Source organism: Bos taurus, chromosome 17 (genome assembly GCF_002263795.3).
Source record: "Bos taurus isolate L1 Dominette 01449 registration number 42190680 breed Hereford chromosome 17, ARS-UCD2.0, whole genome shotgun sequence".
NCBI classification, from domain to species: Eukaryota; Metazoa; Chordata; class Mammalia; order Artiodactyla; family Bovidae; genus Bos; species Bos taurus.
In genome coordinates this window covers 62,134,522-62,154,560 of record NC_037344.1, presented here as the reverse complement: position 1 = coordinate 62,154,560, position 20,039 = coordinate 62,134,522, and the positions used below count along the sequence as shown (strand labels likewise).

Genomic DNA, 20,039 nt, shown 5'->3' with positions numbered 1-20,039 from the left:
GTCAGTAGTGGCTGAGACTGAGAATCTCTGCTTACCCCTCTCTATGTAACTTTATATTTTATTAACTTAATCACACCTGAATTAAAATTTTAATAAACATCCAGGAAACAAACATTAAGGAAATTCATATCACAGGAAGATGTGTGGCCTAAGATTACTTTGGCAGGCAACTAACAATACAGTATAGAGACTTCTACTTTCTAGTTTTACTTACATAGCCACATTCTATCTCTGAAATTCAAAATTCTGTTTTCATTAGGCATTATATTTCAGTGGTTTAAAAGTGTATGGGAGAGGGACTTCGCTGGTGGTCCAGTGGTTAGGATTTTGCCTTCCAGTGCAGGGGGTACAGATTCCATCAGGGAGCTAATATCCTACATGCCTCAGGGCCAAAAAACCAAAAGCAATACTGTAACAAATTCAATTAAGACTTTTAAAATGGTCCACATTAAAAAAAAAAAAAATCTTAAACAAAAAATAATACAGGTGAGGAGAGGCTTTAGAACAAGATAACTCTGAACCCAAAATCTAGTTTTAATACTTACTAGCTTAGGAAAATCCATCAATTTAATAAGGATTCCATTTCTCCATCTATAATATCAGACTAATAATATCTACCTCACAGGATTATTTTAAGGATTAAATGAAAAATGCTTTTTTTTTTTTGACTGCCCTAAGCAGCAAGTGGAACTTTCCCAACCAGGGATCAAACCTATACCAATTGCGGTGGAAGCACAGTATTAACCACTGGACTACCAGGGAAGTCCTAAAGAGTATATTTAAAATACTGGGCATATACACCAATAATATAATATGAAACACTGTGTTTAATTTGAAGGGGGATTGTAGTTAAGAGTTAAGACTTTTGAAAAATCCCTGCTCTGCTACTTACTGTGTAACTTGAACAACTTATTTCATGACTTTGAGTCTCAATTTCCTTATCTGCAAAATTTAGCTAATACCATTCTTCTCACAGGACAGTGATGAGGACCAACAAGATACAGTATTTTATATACAGAGTTAAAGTGGGCCAAATAAAACCTAGTGACATTTTCTACATTACAAAAGTTCTCTAATATATGTTCTAAATTACATTTTGCTTAATTTTGTGCCACCTGGCCTGATTTAAAAAGTTTTCTTATATTTTTCTTAAAATATTTTTTTAAAGGCAGTGAAATCCCAGAAACCTACCCACTAGGCCACCAAGGAACTCCCTGGTTGGTTTTTTTAATACCTTAAGAATATTCAATTTTTATTTGTCAATTACATCTCAGTAAAAGGAAGGGTTTTTTTTTGGTATGATTAGTTTTACATAGGATGTATTTTTGTTCTATTTTCACTGTTAAATGTAATTGCCAGAAGGCCAGAACAGCAAAATAAATATCTTTTGTATAGCAGTCTTTGAACTATTTCCAGCCCCACTAGCAATTTTACCAAGATATCAACATCAGAAAACTCACCTCTTGGCAGGACCCTACTATGTTTAGAGCAAATTATAGGCTTCAAACAACACTCCATTTCCTTGACTTTAATAATTAAGGCATACTCCAAAAAAAATCTACATTTATCCACTAATCCACATCTAGTCAATTCCTCAGTATTAAAAATTATAGTTAAAATAACTACCTAAAAGAAAAGGGAGATCTATTGGCAATGTCTAAAGCATCCCAATGTATCAAAACGACAAATTTACAAGCAACTTACAGAATTATTCCATCACTTACAGGGGACACCCACCTCACTTAATTATTTCAAAGGCTAAATCACTGAAAATTCAAATCCAACACAAAAACAGATGGCTCACCTCTGGAGATTTCTGTATGTTCTGGAATATAGCATAGGCAACAAGTGAGCTTGAACCTATAACACTGACAGAGATAAAAGACTATCATTAAACAGGACAATTGGGGCTCCTTTGTTTTTGCTATTGATTTTATATACTTACTGAAATATAATTGATATAAAATAAACTGCACAGTTTTAAAAATATGGAATGCTTAATGAATTTGTGTGTCATCCTTAAACAGGGGCTATGCCAATCTCTGTATCATTACAATTTTTAGTATATGGGCTACCAAAGTGAGCACTTTGCAACTGGTTTTGAAAATCAATCCTGTTGACCAAAATATCCTTTAATTACTTCAATCTGTTTTTTATTATTGTAGTTGTTGATATTATTACAGTTTATTATTCAGAAAAAATCAGCACGGTATAGAAGTGCATCTCTTTCTAAAGAATAAAAGTAAATCCCCAGGGGGTGAGGGGCAGAGATATAGAAACTACAAGAATTCTCCAGTTCTGCTTGTAGTAGTTTAAACAGTCACATTACATGAGATCAAATAAACTTACCTCAGAGTAGCCATCACAAACTGTATCCACTGTATTGCAGAAAAAAACTAAATAAAAAGAGAAAATGAGACTAAAATTAAGTCTTTAAATTTTAATATTCAACCCTACTCTAATTTCACTATTTATTAACTATCTGTGCAGAGCACAAACCCTTCATTGCCTAATCAAAACATGTTAGGTCTGAAAATGAGTAGAAGGGGTGAACCCGCCCCTGGAAAGCCAGGGTGGCCCTTTTTCCTTCCTTATTGCTACATCGCTGAGAAACACTAAGATAAAAAGAATAGAGAGGTGGACAGAAAATGACTGAATAAAAAAAGAGTTGGATGAGAAAATTAATAGAGTCAAGAATAAAATGGAGAAGAGGTAGAAAAAGCTAAATTTTGAGAGAGAACAGTCAGGTAAGTGGAAAGAATGGGTAACAGAAAAGGCAAACAGACACTAAATGACGTTGACTGCCAGAGAGCTAGACAGAGAAAAAACAGAATAGTAAGCAACAGGGGAAAAGGAAGAAGTTAATTGCATGGAGAGAGATAGTTAGTGAAAAATACAGACCAGGGAGGAAGGAAGGGGGAACAAAAAAGAAGAGAGGGGCTGCTTCTAGTCTCACCAAATCCCAACTGTCCTCCAAAATGCTAGTCTCCAGTAGGAAGGCCATACGGACTTCAGCCTCAGCTAAATTTAAGCAGCCTGATCCTTCCTGGTCAGGTTCTGAATTCCAAGCAGTAAACAGGTAGCTCCACCCTTAACCCAGCTGGGCTCCTCCCTACCCAATCCTGCCCTGTATCTTGAGGGCAAAGAGAGAAAGTAGTGAGAAGTGGAGGAGAAAGCCAAGCAGAAAGAACAAAAATAGAGAGAGCAGGTGACAAGGAAACAAAGTTCTAAAAAGCATTAGGAATTGTAAGAAGCGGCAAGAGGTAGGAATAATAAAAAATACAGAGAATGAGTCACTAAGAAAAGATAAATGGAGCTGCAAGGGAGAAATGGAATAAAAAAATGGAGAGAAAAATAGGGAAGAAGGGAGTTCTGTTTGAAATCTGTTCCTGTTTAGGGACAATAGCCTGTATTGGGGAAGACAGATTGTATATTCACTCAATTAGTCAGTTTTTAGTAATATCTGGAAAAGGTGTGAAAGAAGAAGGGGTTATTAACGTCTTATATTTATTTAATATTAACATTTTCTTAAATATTCTGTACCAAAATTCCCACCATATAATTACATTAATAAATTACATAATTTAATATGCTTGTGTTTATATACCAACTTTGCATAAAACACTGTTATGAAATATATAAAGACAAAAAAGATACAGACCTAGACTTCCAGGACCTTATACCATAGTAAAAAAAATAACTTGAATTCCAAAATCTTGAATAATTGTCACAAAAAATAATGTACACTGATGGTCATTTGAACATTATCTGGAAGAACTGGAAAAATTTGGACAAAAATTGGGGGAAGGAGAAAGCAGAAGGAAGAATATTTCATTTACATAACTATTTATATTTCATCTAACCATTCCCTCATACATTTCACAAATATTTAATAATGTAAATTCAATCATGAGTAACTTAAATATATTATTCATTTTTTCCCATGAAATTAAGAATATCATGTGCAGTGGAAGATAGGACATTGTTAAGTGGAGGTAGGCTCTAATCACTTTGCTTAAATTATTATATCAACAAATTAAAATACCAGTATATTTCTGGATCAGAAACTCCTACCACAAAGTCTTAGTGTTTCGAGGCCTCTAATCACACATCTATCTAATAAGGGTGAGGGACTAATTACAGTCTCACCAGTGATACGAGAATGTTTTTGAACAAAGGACTCTTGTCTCAGTCAAGAACAAATGTCAAACTATTCAGAGAACAGCCACGGCAAATCAGTCTGCTACTTTTGGCAAGAGAACTTTTCTCTTTTGGCCTCTCTTCTAAAACAGCTTATGCCACCAACCAACATTTGGGGATTTACTTTTCTATTTTTCTCTATAAATTAATCCCCTGCCTGTATATTTAGCACTGTTTCCCTCTGACATGTCTTTGGAAACATAATCCTCCCAAATCCTTTTCTACAAGGGCTAATCCAAGCCCAATGATGAAGTGGGTGATATATATTTTCAGTTTTCTCTTTTCTTTTTACTTAGCTCCTTAGCAAGTTAAAACACATCCCAGTTTGCAATGTAATGGGCTACTAGTATATGTTCAGTTCAGTTCAGTTCAGTTGCTCAGTTGTGTCCGACTCTTTGTGACCCCATGAACCACAGCACGCCAGGCCTCCCTGTCCATCACCAACTCCTGGAGTTCAGCCAAACTCCTGTCCATTGAGTCAGTGATGCCATCCAACCATCTCATCCTCTGTCGTCCCCTTCTCCTCCTGCCCTCAATCTGTCCCAGCATCAGGGTCTTTTCAGATGAGTCAGCTCTTCGCATCAGGTGGCCAAAGTACTGGAGTTTCAGCTTCAACATTAGTCCTTCCAACAAACACCCAGGACTGATCTCCTTTAGGATGGACTGGTTGGATCTCCTTGTAGTCCAAGGGACTCTCAAGAGTCTTCTCCAGCACCACAGTTCAAAAGCATCAATTCTTCTGCACTAGTATATGTGCATGTGTGCTAAGTCACTTCAGTCATGTCTGATTCCGTGTGGCCCTATGGACTGTAGCCTGCCAGGCTCCTCTGTCTGTGGGATTCTCCAGGCAAGAATACTAGAGTGGGTTGCTGTGCCCTCCTCCAGGGGATCTTCCCAAACCAGGGATTGAGCCTGAGTCTCTTAAGTCTCCTGGACTGGCAGGTGGGTTCTTGATCACTAGCACCACCTGAGAAGCCCTACTAGTATATATGACATATCAATTTAACAGATACTCACTACATTTCTACCAGAATCAAGTTACTGCAGTGGGTACGAAGTCAAGAAAAACACCTATGTAATAAAGTATTTTAATTAAGCAAAATTAGTACTTAAAGAAAATTTCTAATAATAATCATTACCAGTTATCAAGTGCTTTCTATGTAAGCATTTTAATCCTCAACACAATCTTTGAGGTAAGAAGTATTATTCCTATTTTACAGATGAAGAAATTGAGGCTTAAAGAAGTTGAGTCATTTTCCTTCTGATTACAGAATTAGCAAGTGATAACACCTACAATCAAACTCAGTCAGTCTGATCACAGTTCTTACTCTTAACAGGACAGTGCTACTCACAGGAAACTGGTTAATGGGAAAACAGGGAAAGGTAATTTAAAAAATTAATGGGCCATCAAGAGAATTCTTTTATTAGACAATTTCATCTTAGATATGATAACAAAAGCACAAGCAACAAAAGAAAAATATATATATAAATTGGCTTCTTCAAAATTATAAACTTTAGTTCTTCAAAGGATACCGTCAAGACAGTAAAAAAGACAACCCACGAAGTATTTATAAACCATATATCTAATAAGGGGATTTGTATATAGAGAGAGAATTCCTATAACTCAATAATACAATCCAATTTAAAAATGGGCAACAGGTTTTGTTCTGTTTTTCCTGCACTTCACAGCTTGTAGGATCTTAGTTCCCCAACTAGGGATCCAACCTGAGCTCTGGCAGTGAAAGCACAAAGCCTTAACCACCGGACCACCAGGGAATTCATAGGCAAAGGCTTAAAATTAAAGACTTATCCCAGAAATTATACAAATAATCAATAAACACATGAAAAGATGATCAACATCATAAGCCACCAGGGAAATACAAATTAAAATCACAATGAGATGACATTTCACACCTACTAGGATGGAAACAGGAAACCTCATCTATTCCTGATGGACATGTAAAACATTGCAGCCATTCTGTCAGTTTCACAAAAGGTTAAATATATCCTGTATGGCTCAGCTCCTAGGTATAAACCCAGTTCTACTTCTAGGTATACACCTAAGAGATTAAAACACTATGCTCACACAAAAATTTTGACACAAATATTCATAATAGTGTTATGCATAAGAGACAAAAAGTAGAAACGCCAACGTCCGTCAATTTGGTGAACACATAAATGTGTTAATAAGATGTGCTATACTAGTTCAGTGGAATATTATTCAGCAGTTAAAAGAAGTACTGATACATGCTACATCATGGATGAACCTTGAAGTCATTCAGTTCAGTTCAGTCGCTCAGTCGTGTCCGACTCTTTTCGACCCCATGAATCGCAGCACGCCAGGCCTCCCTGTCCATCACCAACTCCCGGAGTTCACTGAGACTCACGTCCATCGAGTCAGTGATGCCATCCAGCCATCTCATCCTCTGTCGTCCCCTTCTCCTCCTGCCCCCAATCCCTCCCAGCATCAGAGTCTTTTCCAATGAGTCAACTCTTCGCATGAGGTGGCCAAAGTACTGGAGTTTCAGCTTTAGCATCATTCCCTCCAAAGAAATCCCAGGGCTGATCTCCTTTAGAATGGACTGGTTGGATCTCCTTGCAGTCCAAGGGACTCTCAAGAGTCTTCTCCAACACCACACTTCAAAAGCATCAATTCTTCAGCACTCAGCTTTCTTCACAGTCCAACTCTCACACCCATACTTGACCACTGGAAAAACGATAGCCTTGACTGGACAGACCTTTGTTGGCAAAGTAATGTCTCTGCTTTTCAATATGCTATCTAGGTTGGTCATAACTTTCCTTCCAAGGAGTAAGCGTCTTGAAGTCATTAGGCTAGGTGAAAAAGCTAATGACAAAGGGCAACATATTATACAATTTCATTCATACAAAAAGTCCCAAACAGGCAAATTTACAGCGACAGAAAGTAGATTAGTGTTGTTTAGGGTAAGAAAGTTTGGGAGGGAACTGGGGAGTGACTGCTAATGGGTACAGGCTTTCTTTTTAGGGTAATAAAAAATATTTTAAAATTAACTAGTGGTGATAGTTGTACAATTCTACTGGAAACCACTGAATTGTATACTTTAAAAGGATGAATTGTATGGTATCTAAATTGCATCTCAAAACTCTAATGTCTAAAAAAAGGAAGTTTGGGACAAAAGCAAGGAAGGATATTTCCCATTGCTGAAATTCATGATATAACGATTAATGGATAACATGTTTCTGTCTTTCCTACTGAAAAGAATATTTAGAATAAAAAGTGTAAAACAAACACTGTAAGAGGGAACCGAAGATAAACATTGTAAGAGAGCACCTGACTGCTCTAAATGAATACACCACTCCTCGCCTGAACAAATTACACTCCAGGGCTTTGGTAAAGCTTGGAAGTTAACCCAATAAACCACTGAATGAAATGTGAGAGTTCATGTGAAACTGGAAAAATTGATAAAGTTGTAGAAAACTGTAGAAATTGCTAGAAGTCATAGAAATTGTAGAAAGCCGTTGATAACTAAAACATTTTTATAAGGAGAAAGGACGGTAGACTTGTAATTGTATAGTTATTTGAATACGTACTTAATGTTAAGTCTTTCCTCTAGGACTGCAGGGGGCACATCTGTTCTTTTCACCAGTGTAACCCTTGTCCCCAGAAGTGTGTGAGTAAAAGATGTTCAGTAAATAGTTATTAAACATTGAAAGCTCCTTATAGGAGTACGGGGCTTGGAGAAAATCATACTGTGGAGCAAATCTTCCCTCTGTAACAATTTTTTAATGAGAAGTCTGCCTTAAGTGTTCATTAAGACATCTCTGTCAAAAGAACTACTGTTAATATCACCAAAACCTTCCAGGGGGAAAGCAATTAGCCCTCAGGGAGAGGATAGTGCCAAAGAACAACATGTGATCTCAGAAGGGAATGAAGAAAGAATCAAATTTTGAAAGACAGGCATGGAATAGTTTCTCTCTCATTGACTTGATTCACTTATTCACAGAACAAGAATGTATTGAGCATCTACCATGTGCCAGACACTGTTCTAGGTGCTGGGAACAGTGAACCCAACAAAACAACAAGAAAAACAAAACCAAACTCATCCTTCATGGGAAACAGATACTAAGTAAAATTAAGAAATTATACAGTATGTTAAGTTGAAGAGTGTTATGGAGAAAAAAATAAGGGAGAAAAGAGATGGAAAGCAGACAGTTTGAAGCCCAGTTAGGGGAGAATCTTGAAAATCAAATGCTGTTTTGTCCTGTAGTCAATGTGTGATTGTGTGCTTAGTCACTTAGTCGTGTCTGACTGTGACCCCATGGATGGTAGCCGCCAGTCTCCTCTGTCCATGGAGATTCTCCAGGCAAAAAGACTGGAGTGGGTGGCATGCCCTCCTCCAGGGGATCTTCCCAACTCAGGATCAAACCCAGATCAAACCCAGGTCTCCCACATTGCAGGCAGATTCTTTATGTTTGAGCCACCAGGGAAGTCCCCTGTAGTCAATAAGGAACTATTATCCACTTCTGAGTATATGAATGCTCAGAGAGAACCGATTTTTTCAAGGATGGTCAGGGTAGATCTTAGGAAGCTGACATTTAAGCAAAGGCTTGAGGGAAATGCAGGAGCCAGCCATAGGAGTATCTTGAAGAAAAAGTGTTCTAGACAAAGAAAGCCAGTATAAAAGCTCTGAGGCAGGAACATGCCTTGTGTATAAGAGAAAGAGCAAAGAGATCAATGAGACTGGGGGGTCATCAGCTTGATGATGTTACGCAAAAAAGATGGGAGAATTTATATATTAGTTGTCTCAGCAGACCATGTCCTTTTCCTTCCTTCTTATTTCACTAAGCCAGCGTGCCTTGCCGCCTCCTCCTTCCTGCTGCTGCTGCTAAGTCACTTCAGTCGTGTCCGACTCTGTGCGACCCCATAGACGGCAGCCCACCAGGCTCCCCCATCCCTGGGATTCTCCAGGCAAGAACACTGGAGTGGGTTGCCATTTCCTTCTCCAATGCATGAAAGTGAAAAGTGAAAGTGAAGTCGCTCAGTCGTGTCCGACTCTTATCGATCCCATGGACTGCAGCCTACCAGGCTACCTCCATACAATACCCAGGGTGAGCCTTTTAATTTTCCACATGTGTCAACTGGGATTTTATGACTTCCTAAATATGGAGACTTATACTTGGCTTATTTGTGTAGATGATGGTTGTCAAGGTCCTGAAGTCAAGAAATCTAATTATATCATGAGGTAACTAACTGGGACCAGTGCACTATTGAAAGGGAGCTTAATACAATTACTATATGTTTGCAATTCATAGCAAAAGTACCAGCGTTTCCCTTTCCTCTCCAACCAAACCACTTCTTTCACTTTTTTCAAAACCCACTTCTAAGCGAATCATGACTAGAAAGTCACTCCTGATCAACCATACTAACCACCACCGATGTACTCTAGGCATTCATATACTCAGAAGTGGAGAACACCTCCTTATTGATTACAGGGGACTTCCCTGGTGCCCCAAACATAAAGAATCCGCCTGCAATGTGGGAGACCTGGGTTTGATCCCTGGGTTGGGAAGATCCCCTGGAGGAGGGCATGCCACCCACTCCAGTCTTTTTGCCTGGAGAATCTCCATGGACAGAGGAGACTGGCGGCTACCATCCATGGGGTCACAAAGAGTCAGACTCGACTAAGTGACTAAGCACACAAGCACACAATGACTACAGGACAAAACAGCATTTGATTTTCAAGATTCTCCCCTAACTGGGCTTAAAACTGTCTTAACTTTCTGTTTCAAGAACTCCTTCAAGCCAAGCCAGTCATTCCCCAAAGCATCATGCTCATTACAACTTCTTTTTAATTTGTTCTTCATCTAAAACATTCTTTCTTCTAAAGCTTAACTCCATTTGCACCTCCTACATGAAGACTTTTTAAACCACTTTACCTCACAGTAATTATCCCTTCCTCCAACTTTTATTCATTTGTCTATGTGGCACATTTTATTTAATAATTTACCAGGGAAAACTCAAATGTTTCTGAACCTTCCCAACACACACACACAGAGGATTCTCTCAAAATTTCTATCTAAACTGGCCATCCAAGATTGGCTATTATCTTTGATGACTCTCTTATACACACATATATACACACGTACACACACACACATTTATTGGACACCTGCAATGGTTACTCCGGGCTTCCCAGGTGGCTCAATGAGAAGACTCCACCTGCCAAAGCAGGAGATGGAGCACACAGGGGTTCGATCCCTAGGTTAAGAAGATCCCCTGGAGAAGTATATGGCTACCCACCCCTATACTCTTGCCTGGAGAATCCCCTGGACAGAGCAGCTTGGTGGGCTACTGTCCCTGGGGTTGCAAAAGAGTTGGACACGACTCAGTGACTATACAACAGCACAACAATGGTTAATTTGGTGCTAAATCACTGCAGATGGTGATTGCAGCCATGAAATTAAAAGACGCGTACTCCTTGGAAGGAAAGTTATGACCAACCTAGACAGCATATTGAAAAGCAGAGACATTACTTTGCCAACAAAGGTCCGTCTAGACAGGGCTATGGTTTTTCCAGTGGTCAAGTATGGGTGTGAGAGTTGGACTGTGAAGAAAGCTGAGTGCAGAAGAATTGATGCTTTTGAAGTGTGGTGTTGGAGAAGACTCTTGAGAGTCCCTTGGACTGCGAGGAGATCAAACCAGACCATTCTGAAGGAGATCAGCCCTGGGATTTCTTTGGAGGGAATGATGCTAAAGCTGAAACTCCAGTACTTTGGCCACCTCATGCGAAGAGTTGACTCATTGGAAAAGACTCTGATGCTGGGAGGCATTGGGGGCAGGAGGAGAAGGGGACAACAGAGGATGAGATGGCTGGATGGCATCACTGACTCGATGGACGTGAGTCTCAGTGAACTCCGGGAGTTGGTGATGGACAGGGAGGCCTGGCGTGCTGCGATTCATGGGGTCGCAAAGAGTCGGATACGACTGAGTGACCGAACTGAACTGAACTGAAGCCCTTTATAATGTGTTATGTAACTTATTCTTTTATCAGCACATCCATTTGTTCATCAAGTCTTGTGAAATCTACCCTATAAAAGTTTCAATCCCATCCTCATCTCTTCATCTTTACTGTTAGGATCTATTACAGGACCTTAGTCTCTCCCACCAAGACTACTGCAATGAATTTCCCTGCCCTCAGCTTTCTGCCTTCCAGTGCACCCCCTTTATTGCTGAGTGACAGCAAATCTAAGTCACTCTCCTGGATAAAACCTCTGGTGGCTCCAAACCTGTTATCTTGATGAGACCCTTAACAACGCAACCCCCGTTTACCGCCACAGATTCATTATACTTTCCCCCTTGCTAGAAATACTCTTTGGTGTTTGCCTTATAAACACCTTTTTTCAAGACCCAGCCACCAGAGGTTTTCCCATCCAGAACTTTCCTTGACACTCCTGGCTGACTGAATCTCCATTTGTGTTTGCACGAAATTAATAGTCTTATTTTCTACCAATTACATTATAATGGTTATAAGGCCATTTCCACGCCTCCACCTCCCACCACTGAGTCTGTTCAGTACACAGCTCTGCATTCTGTATTCCCGCGGGCAAAACCAGGATACGGTGCAAACTACCCTGAACAAACACTGGTTGAAGACAATTACTAGAACTTTCAAAAAATTTTTCAGAGAGCCTAGACCATAGGTAGACCTATGTCCTATGTCAACTTTCAAGGAAGCCTATTTTTATAGGAGCCCGGAGCCTCCCTGGTGAGGCACTCACCAGAGCAGGCCTAATATCGGACTTGGGCAGCGGCAGAAAAGGCCTGACCACCATACTGACGAAGAGTTGAGTCTCACTGTCCAACTCCGGTCGCGGCTGAGGGAGCGGAGTGTGACTGACTGAGGAAAATACTGGGCCACCTGGCGGAGGGGTAGTTGCAATCAGACTGGCTAACAAAGTAGCAACAGGTCCCAGCCGACTGCCTGACGGGCTAGAGGCAGAAACAAATGAAAGCCTGCCTCGCCGCCTTCGAAAAAGAGGAGAGACAGCAAACGAAAAGTTGCTAACACGTCAAAGACGAGCTTCTCGCCGCGCCTCAGGCGGAGCATGAGCGGAAAAGGCCAGGTAGAGGGCCAACCTCGCAGAGTGCGCGTGCGCAGCAGACTCTCCTTCGCCTCCTCCGCTTCCTCATCCCCTCCCCCAGCCTCCCCGGCACTGCCGTCCGTCCCCCACCCCCTACGCGGCCCCGCCTTCTCACCCTCGACCCGTGCGGGCTTCGCCGAGTGCGCACGCGCGGCAGCTCCATTTCCCCGCCCCTCACGTGGCTCCTCCCTCTCAGCCTAGGCCGGCGTGTGCTTGGTGGGCTGTACACGTGCGCGCACCCGAGCCTGGCCGCCTAAACTTCGTGGTCCCTGGGTCAGCGTTTTCTCCACTACAGCCTTCCCAGCACCTACTGCCAGAATCCGGCGTTATGGCTGCCGCCATTCCCCGCGCCGCTTCTCTCTCCCCATTATTTCCCCTTCTGTTCCTCCTCTCCGCGCCGCAAGACAGCAGTGGCCTGCACACCAAGGGCGCCCTTCCCCTGGATACAATCACTTTCTACAAGGTAAAGGGGCCGGGGATCTAGCGCTCAGGTGCAGCCAGACCGCCCAGGGGAGCGCGCACCCGTGAGGGGACGCAGGGGACTGACAGCTGGCAGGAGGTGGTCTGTAGCGACGGTCCGGGGACTTCCCACCGTCCTGTAGGACTGATGGACTCTGGGCCCAGACCGTATCCTGACCATAGAGCATATGATCGAGGGTCCCCAAACACCTTTGCAGTATTTGCATTTGCTTCTTCTTTTGCTAAAGAATTGCGGAGATGCAGCCTTCCCGTCGCCTAAGGGAAGAGGGCGGTGCCGGGCGAGACCCAATCCTTGAGTCCCAAGTTGGAGTACCGGAGGGCGGTGCGAGGCGGATGCCATCCAGCTCCAAGCAGAGCTGAGGCGAAGGTCGAAAGGCGGCTTGTTAGCCTGCGTTTCAGCGCCCCTCTCGCGTTGGCTTCGATTGCAACCACTATATTCTGCGTCTCCTTAAAAAGTGCAGGTTTTAAGAATAAGTTTCGGTTCTTCCACTCTAGTGAATGTCTTGGGCCTGGTGACAGATAAAATCGGGTCGAGACATGGAAGAATTCGCCTCTACCCCTGCCTCCATATTTACAGAATTAGGGTCTTGGCCTGGGTAAATGGACTTTGGGAATGTTGAAGGCTGAATGCAGTCCCAGTCCTCTAATTTTGCACCCACTGGCACCTTTCTAACCTTGCCCGTTGTGATGGGCAAGCTGAGTGTTGAGAGAGAGCCATTCGTTTTATTTTCTTAATTTGTACCCATTGCTGGGAAGTGAAACCAAGAAGTGGAGCGCTAAATCTGTCTCATTTGGTTGAACTCAGTATTTTTGAAAGGGTTCCCCGTTGTGGAGTTGGCACCTGTGGCTCACTGAATGCAAAGTTTCAAGAATTCAAAAGTGTAGGTATGACCGGTTGGTTGTCAGGCACACCCCCACAGTACCCTTTGCTTTGGGGGCCTTTCTTGGCAAAGGGAACCCGCTACCACCCAAGCATGGATATGGTATAACATCACAGACCAAATGTGACTTAGAGGGAAACTTCGCACTGTTAACGGTAGCAGTATTTCCTCATCGACTGGTGTGTCTCCATCTTTATAGCTACCACCCTAGTCTAGGCTATATCTTAAGTAGTTTCCTCACTAGTCTCCAGATTTTCACTCTGGAGCCTCTCAGTCGGCTCACACGGTAGCTGACTTCCTGCATGATCTGATCCCTGCTTCCCTCTTCCTTTCATCGAACCTTAACGATTCCCCTCTTTGTCCCCTCTGCTTCAACCACCCTTGTAGTGCTCTGTCCTCTGGCTATTCCTAGCTCCTTATTGCCTTAGGCCCTTGTACTTGCAGTTCTTTGTGAGTAGAACATTCTTGGCTCAATCTTTGAAAGGTTGGTTGCTCCTCTTCATTCAGGCTTGGGTTAAATGTTATCTTTTCAAATTACCTCCACCCCCTCCACTCCAGGGGTTTTTCTGGTGGCTCACACAGGAAAAAATCTGCCCGTAGTGCAGGAAACCTGGGTTCCATCCTGGGTCAGGGAGATCCCCTGGAGAAGGGAATGGCTACCCACTCCAGTATTGCCTGGAGAATCCCCATGGACAGAGGATCCTGGCAGGCTACAGTCCACAGGGTTTCAGAGTTGCACACGACGGAGTGATAAACACTTTAGCTTTCTCAATTTCCCCCTCGTGCAATCTGAAGTGCCAGTCACATTGCTCTGTTTGATTTCTCTGAACTCTCATCACTGTTTTTTTTTTTTTCCTTGCCTAGTGTATTGTCACCCACTCCAGTGTTCTTGCCCAGAGAATCCCAGGGACGGGGGAGCCTGGTGGGCTGCCGTCTATGGGGCTGCACAGAGTTGGACACCACTGAAGTGACTTAGCAGCAGCAGTAGCAGCAGTGTATTGTCTCCCACACTAGAATATTATATACTTATGAAGGACTACCTTGTCTGTCTTGTTCACTGATCATCTGCACGACCTAGACCTGTTACCTAGAAGATGCTCAGTAATAATCTGTTGACTGAACAAATGTTTTCTCCAGTCTGTTTCTAAATCTCACTCTCTTCCATCACTGTAGAACAAAAGGGGAGCTTCCTAGGGTCACTGTATCCATGGGTCTTTCTGTGATCTCCAGTGTTGTTTTTTGTTTGTTTGTTTCTTGCCCTTTACGATCACTAAAAATAAGAGACCCTGTCTGTTTCCTTTAGTTCTGTGTTCACTTAGAACAGTGCCTGGCAATGATAGGCTGTCAGTACCTTTTAATTCAATGAATGAATGATGAACTCATCAATACATTGAAGAAACAAGGTGCCTAAATGTAGGTTAATGTGAAGCAGATTCCCCAAGGATGAGGAAAGGAGAGAGATTTCTAAAGCAGTTCAAAGGTACAGATTGAGTAAGAGAACAAGAAAAAATTAATCATGCAAATGTTTGCCATTCAAACGAGGGCTTCACTTGTGGCTCAGCTGGTAAAGAATCCACCTGCAATGAGGGAGACCTGGGTTGGAGACCTGGGTTTGATCCCTGGGTTGGGAAGATCCCCTGGAGAAGGGAAAGGCTACCCACTGCAGTATTCTGGCCTGGAGAATTCCATGGACCATATATAGTCCATGGGGTTGCAAAGAGTGGGACACGACTTAGCGACTTTCACTTTGCCATTCAAAACCATTCTGTGATGGCTAAAAATGGTGAAAATAAAAGATGAAGTCCTCTCTGTTCTATTTCAGTATTAAACCACTGTATGATTATTAATTCTGGAGAAGGGAATGGCAACCCACTCTAGTATTCTTGTCTGGAAAATGCCACAGACAGAGGAGCCTGGTGAACTACAGTCCATGGGGTCATAGAGTCAGACACGACTGAGTGACCTAACACACACACATACACACACAGAGACATGATTATTAATATTATTCTGTAATATAAATGGAGCTCCCTTTGAAGGTAGGTTATCACGTATTTTTGTAAAAAATTTTCTCCTTGGACATGTTGCATCTGCTACCAAAGCCTACCCTGGGTTTGTTCATTCATTAGATATTTTTGGAATATCTGTCACATGCTAGGTGATGTTGGGCACTAGGGATACAGCAGAAAACAGGTAAGAGAGGGTTCCTATTCTCATAAATGTATATTCTAGTGGAGAGGACTGACAACAAGCAAATAAGGATTTCAGAGAGTGATTAATGCAGTGAAGAAACTGGTGCAGGGTGGCATGATAGAGTTCCATGGAAAGGAAGCAGAATTAGATGGTATGAGCACAGGAGGCCTCTGTTAGAGAGGACATTTGTACTCAGCTTTGATAACCATGGAAAGGCCCAGGGAAAGGGCACTCCAGCCAGTAGAGACAGCAAATGAAAAGGACCTGAGTAGGAATATTTGTTGAAACTAAAATAAGGCCAAATGGGCCAGAGGGATGTGATCTGATTTATATTTTTAAGTCTTCCCTGCTTGTTAGGCTCCAGAGCTCAGACTTCTGGGGATCAGTGACCATTTAAAGATTACCTGTTCTGGACTCTACTCCCTCTTCCTTTGTGTCCCTGGGCACTGTTATTTATTTTTTAAAACCAAATGGACAGCAAACAAAATAAGGAACACACACTAACAAAAAGTGGAATAGTGTCAGCTTGATTTAATTACAGCAGTGATTGCCTGTGTTGAAAAATTAACCAGCCATGATGACTTTGATTAGAAAAATAAAAGGTTGTAGGAGGGAAAGCAGTGCTACTGACCTGAGGGAGCTTATTAGATAAAAATCTGTGCATTGGGTAAAACCATCAAAGTGAAGTTTTGCATTTCCTCGTTAAGTTAAACATAGAATTGCTATATGACCCTGCAGTTCCACTCCTAGGTATGTTCCCAGAAGAGCTGAAAAGAGGTGTTCAGACAAAAGCCTATACACAAGTGTTTATAACAACACTATTCACAAATAACTCTAAGGTGGAAACAACCCAAATATCCCTCAACTGATGAATGGATAAACAAAATATGATATATCCATACAATGGAATATTTATTTGGCCATAAAAAGGAATGAAATGCTGATGCATGCTACAGCATGAATGAATCTTGAAAACGTTATGCTAAGTGAAAGAAGCCAGACACAAAAAGTCACTTAGGAGGAGGACTGAGGAATGACGGCTTAATGGATATGTGGCTTCTTTTCAATGATGAAAATGGAAAATATTCTGGAAGTAGGTATTAGTGATGGTTGTGCAGCATAGTTAATGCGATAAATTCCACTGAATTGTACACTTTAAAATGGCAAATTTTATGTGATGTAAATTTTACAATTAAAATAAAAATCTTGATCCTGACAGTTTAGAACCTAGAAATCTAATGTAACTGCTTACGTTAACCAGTCTAAACTGATCTAACTGGTTTAGAGAGGGGACACTGTCCCAAGCCTAGCCTCTCAGCAACTTCCTGTGAACCCTGAAATTGCAGAGTTCAAACTCTGGACCTCCGCACCAGAGTGTCTTTCATGGTGCCAGCTCCTTTATAGATGGTTGGTTGGCTCCAGAAAGGCCCCCTGGGATGATGGGTGTGACAGGGGCTAACCTAGTGTGTGCCAAGGGTAGGCTTCCTTAGTCTTAACTTACAAAAAGGGCCACTGGAAGAGAAGGCCTTAGAACGTCTACAGCATTGCTTATTGCAGACAGTTTGATTTGTGTGAGCAACTACTTAATGGGGTCCCCGGGACACAGCAAACATCATCAAATTGTTAAATGAATCGAGGGATGAAGAACGAATGAATGAATGTTTGTGAAAGCTTGTCTCCCTCGTGGGCTTGGTTTCCACGCTGAAAGAGATCCCTTGGGAAAGGGAATTAGCCCCAAAGGTCCTTGGGAACCCTTACTTGCTCAGCTCTATGTGCCCTCAGGTCATTCCCAAAAGCAAGTTCGTCCTGGTGAAGTTTGACACCCAGTACCCCTATGGTGAGAAGCAGGATGAGTTCAAGCGTCTGGCTGAAAACTCAGCTTCCAGTGATGATCTCCTGGTGGCAGAGGTGGGGATCTCAGGTATGGATAAGTCTGGAATGACTGAGGAGGGCAGAGGGAGAAGAAACTAGGGGTTACTTCCCTGTTTGTCAGAACATCCCAGCATCTTTCTGTCTGAGCCACACACGTCTAGTGTAAATGGGGTCATTGCCTTTCAAGGAGTCTGGTACCCACGGCAGGCTTAGCTTGAGCAGATTCTATGACCACAGAAACTCAGCTCAAATGTTTACTGTGTGCCAGGCCACTGTGCCGAGTATTTTACATGTATGTCATCCTTGTGGCAGCTCTGTGAAAAGTCTTATGATCCCCAAATGAAGAAACAGATGCTTAGAGAAACTTGCTCAAGATTATAAAGTGACAGGCCTAGGACTGGAAGCCCACACCTCCTATACCACTACCCAGTAATAGGTGGTCTTGGTGAGGTATAAGCAACTAGTTGTCGTCGTGTCAGCCCTTGGGGCTGCTACTGCCTGCTGGGAAAGACAGCAAATAGTAACAGCTACCACATGGTGGACTTCCCTGGTGGCTCAGTGGTAAAGAATCCACCTGCCAATGGAGGAGACGCAGGTTCGATCCCTGGGTCGGAAAGACGCCCTGGAGGAGGGAACGGCAACCCACTCCAGTATTCTTGCCTGGGCAATCCCTGGACAGAGGAGCCTAATGGGCTACAGTCCATGGGGTTGCAAAGGAGTCAGACACATCTGAGCAACCAAAACCACCACCCCCACATATTAAACGCTTAACTCTGCCAGGTTAAGTGGCACATATCCCCTTATTGGGTCCTCCCAAGAGCCCTCAAGTGTTAGGGTCCGTGTTCATTACCTACCACACATTCCCTCAGCTCTGGCCAGACTATACTTTGTAACCCTTAAACACACACAGGTCATTCCTGCCTCAGAGCTTTTGCACTTGCAGTCCTTTCTGCCCAAAACACTTCCCACATCTTGATATGTCTGGCTGCTTCGTTTTCAGGTCCATGAGTTCATGTCATCTTCACAGGGAGGCCTTCTCACCCAGTCACTGTGTCACCGTTTCATTTTTGTCATGGCACTAATCACTTCACGTTCTTTTATTATCTCTTCTCACCCTTTGAAGAGTGTAAGCTCTGCGGTCAGGGAGTGTGGTACTCTTAATCACAACTAAATCCCGAGCACTTAAGAGGACAGTCCCTGGCACGTAGTGGCACGTATAATAAATATGCAGAATTCCCCCTTTTCAAATGAGGAAAGTGAAGGTCACAGAGGTTAAAGGACTTGACTAATGCCACACGGTTAGGGAGTAGCAGAGGAGGAGTTCTGACAGCCGGAATTCTCCTCAGCTCAGGCCTCACAGCAACCTCCCGCCATGCCTTCCTCAGGGTCTTGTTCCTCATTTCTGGTTTCCATTCACAGATTATGGCGACAAGCTGAATATGGAGCTGAGTGAGAAATACAAGCTGGACAAAGAGAACTACCCAATCTTCTATCTCTTCCAGGATGGGGACTTTGAGAACCCAGTCCTGTATAGTGGGGCAGTTAAGGTTGGAGCCATCCAGCGCTGGCTAAAGGGACATGGGATCTACCTAGGTATGCCTGGTTGCCTGCCTGCATATGACACCCTTGCTGGGGAGTTCATCAGGGCCTCTGGTGTGGAGGCCCGCCAGTCCCTCTTGAAGCAGGGGCAGGACAACCTTGCGAGTGTGAAGGAGACTGACAAGAAGTGGGCCGAGCAATACCTTAAGATCATGGGAAAGATCTTGGACCAAGGTGAGGATTTCCCAGCATCGGAGATGACCAGGATCACCAAGCTGATTGAGAAGAACAAGATGAGTGATGGGAAGAAGGAAGAACTCCAGAAGAGCTTAAACATTTTGACTGCCTTCCAGAAGAAGGGGGGTGAGAAGGAGGAGCTGTGAGAAGGCACTCCAGGGTTTGGTGGGGTGGGGAGGGGTAAGTTACCTTCTGGCTGTGAAACTCTCCTGGGATATAACGGAATTTTAGGAAAAGTGGCATGAAACCAGAAATCTGAGCATGCGTGGATACTGACGCTGACGTGACTATGCTTGGAACATCTCTGTAGCCGGTCGCGGACAGCTGGTGAACACTTAGATGGCTTTTGAAATTCCCCCTCAGAAGGAATTGGTGCTATAAAGAGGAGTATACTGCCCAGGTTCTTGAAAGGTATGATTCTGATCCCAATTAAAGTTTCTGTGTTTTCGTTAAGTAGACCTGTAGCCATTCAGTTTTCTTTTACAAATTATACTTTGGCCTGTGGCCTACTTTTTC

General features: G+C 42.8%; 2 protein-coding genes and 1 non-coding gene across 9 annotated transcripts in view; 1 reads left to right on the top strand and 2 right to left on the bottom strand.

Annotated features, from left to right (window-relative positions):
• Window positions 1-12,319, bottom strand: part of TMEM116 (transmembrane protein 116) — a 136,640-nt gene extending 124,321 nt beyond the window's left edge. For 6 of the 7 annotated variants that reach the window (XR_003029924.2, XM_059875980.1, XM_005217822.5 and 3 more), the window contains exons 1-3: window positions 11,959-12,319; window positions 2,350-2,396; window positions 1,805-1,868 (exon numbers count right to left, since the gene is read on the bottom strand). Coding sequence is in view for 6 of the 7 variants with exons in the window: in XM_059875980.1 (XP_059731963.1) it covers window positions 1,805-1,868; window positions 2,350-2,396; window positions 11,959-12,012 (165 nt within the window). In the remaining variant the exon portion in view is untranslated. Of the gene's footprint in view, window positions 1-1,804; window positions 1,869-2,349; window positions 2,397-2,956; window positions 3,045-11,958 lie in introns of those variants that run through there. The other variant, NM_001040528.3, reaches the window with a different exon arrangement.
• On the bottom strand, window positions 1,983-2,087 carry LOC112442133 (U6 spliceosomal RNA). Its single transcript, XR_003030139.1, has one exon. It is a non-coding gene; the product is annotated as a U6 spliceosomal RNA (small nuclear RNA).
• Window positions 12,320-12,501: 182 nt separating the features above from the next.
• On the top strand, window positions 12,502-19,979 carry ERP29 (endoplasmic reticulum protein 29). Its single transcript, NM_001076271.1, has 3 exons — window positions 12,502-12,784; window positions 17,658-17,796; window positions 19,167-19,979. The coding sequence occupies exons 1-3, from the start codon at window positions 12,650-12,652 to the stop codon at window positions 19,667-19,669; spliced, it is 777 nt and encodes a 258-aa protein (NP_001069739.1). The 5' UTR covers window positions 12,502-12,649; the 3' UTR covers window positions 19,670-19,979.
• The last annotated feature ends 60 nt before the right edge of the window (window positions 19,980-20,039 follow it).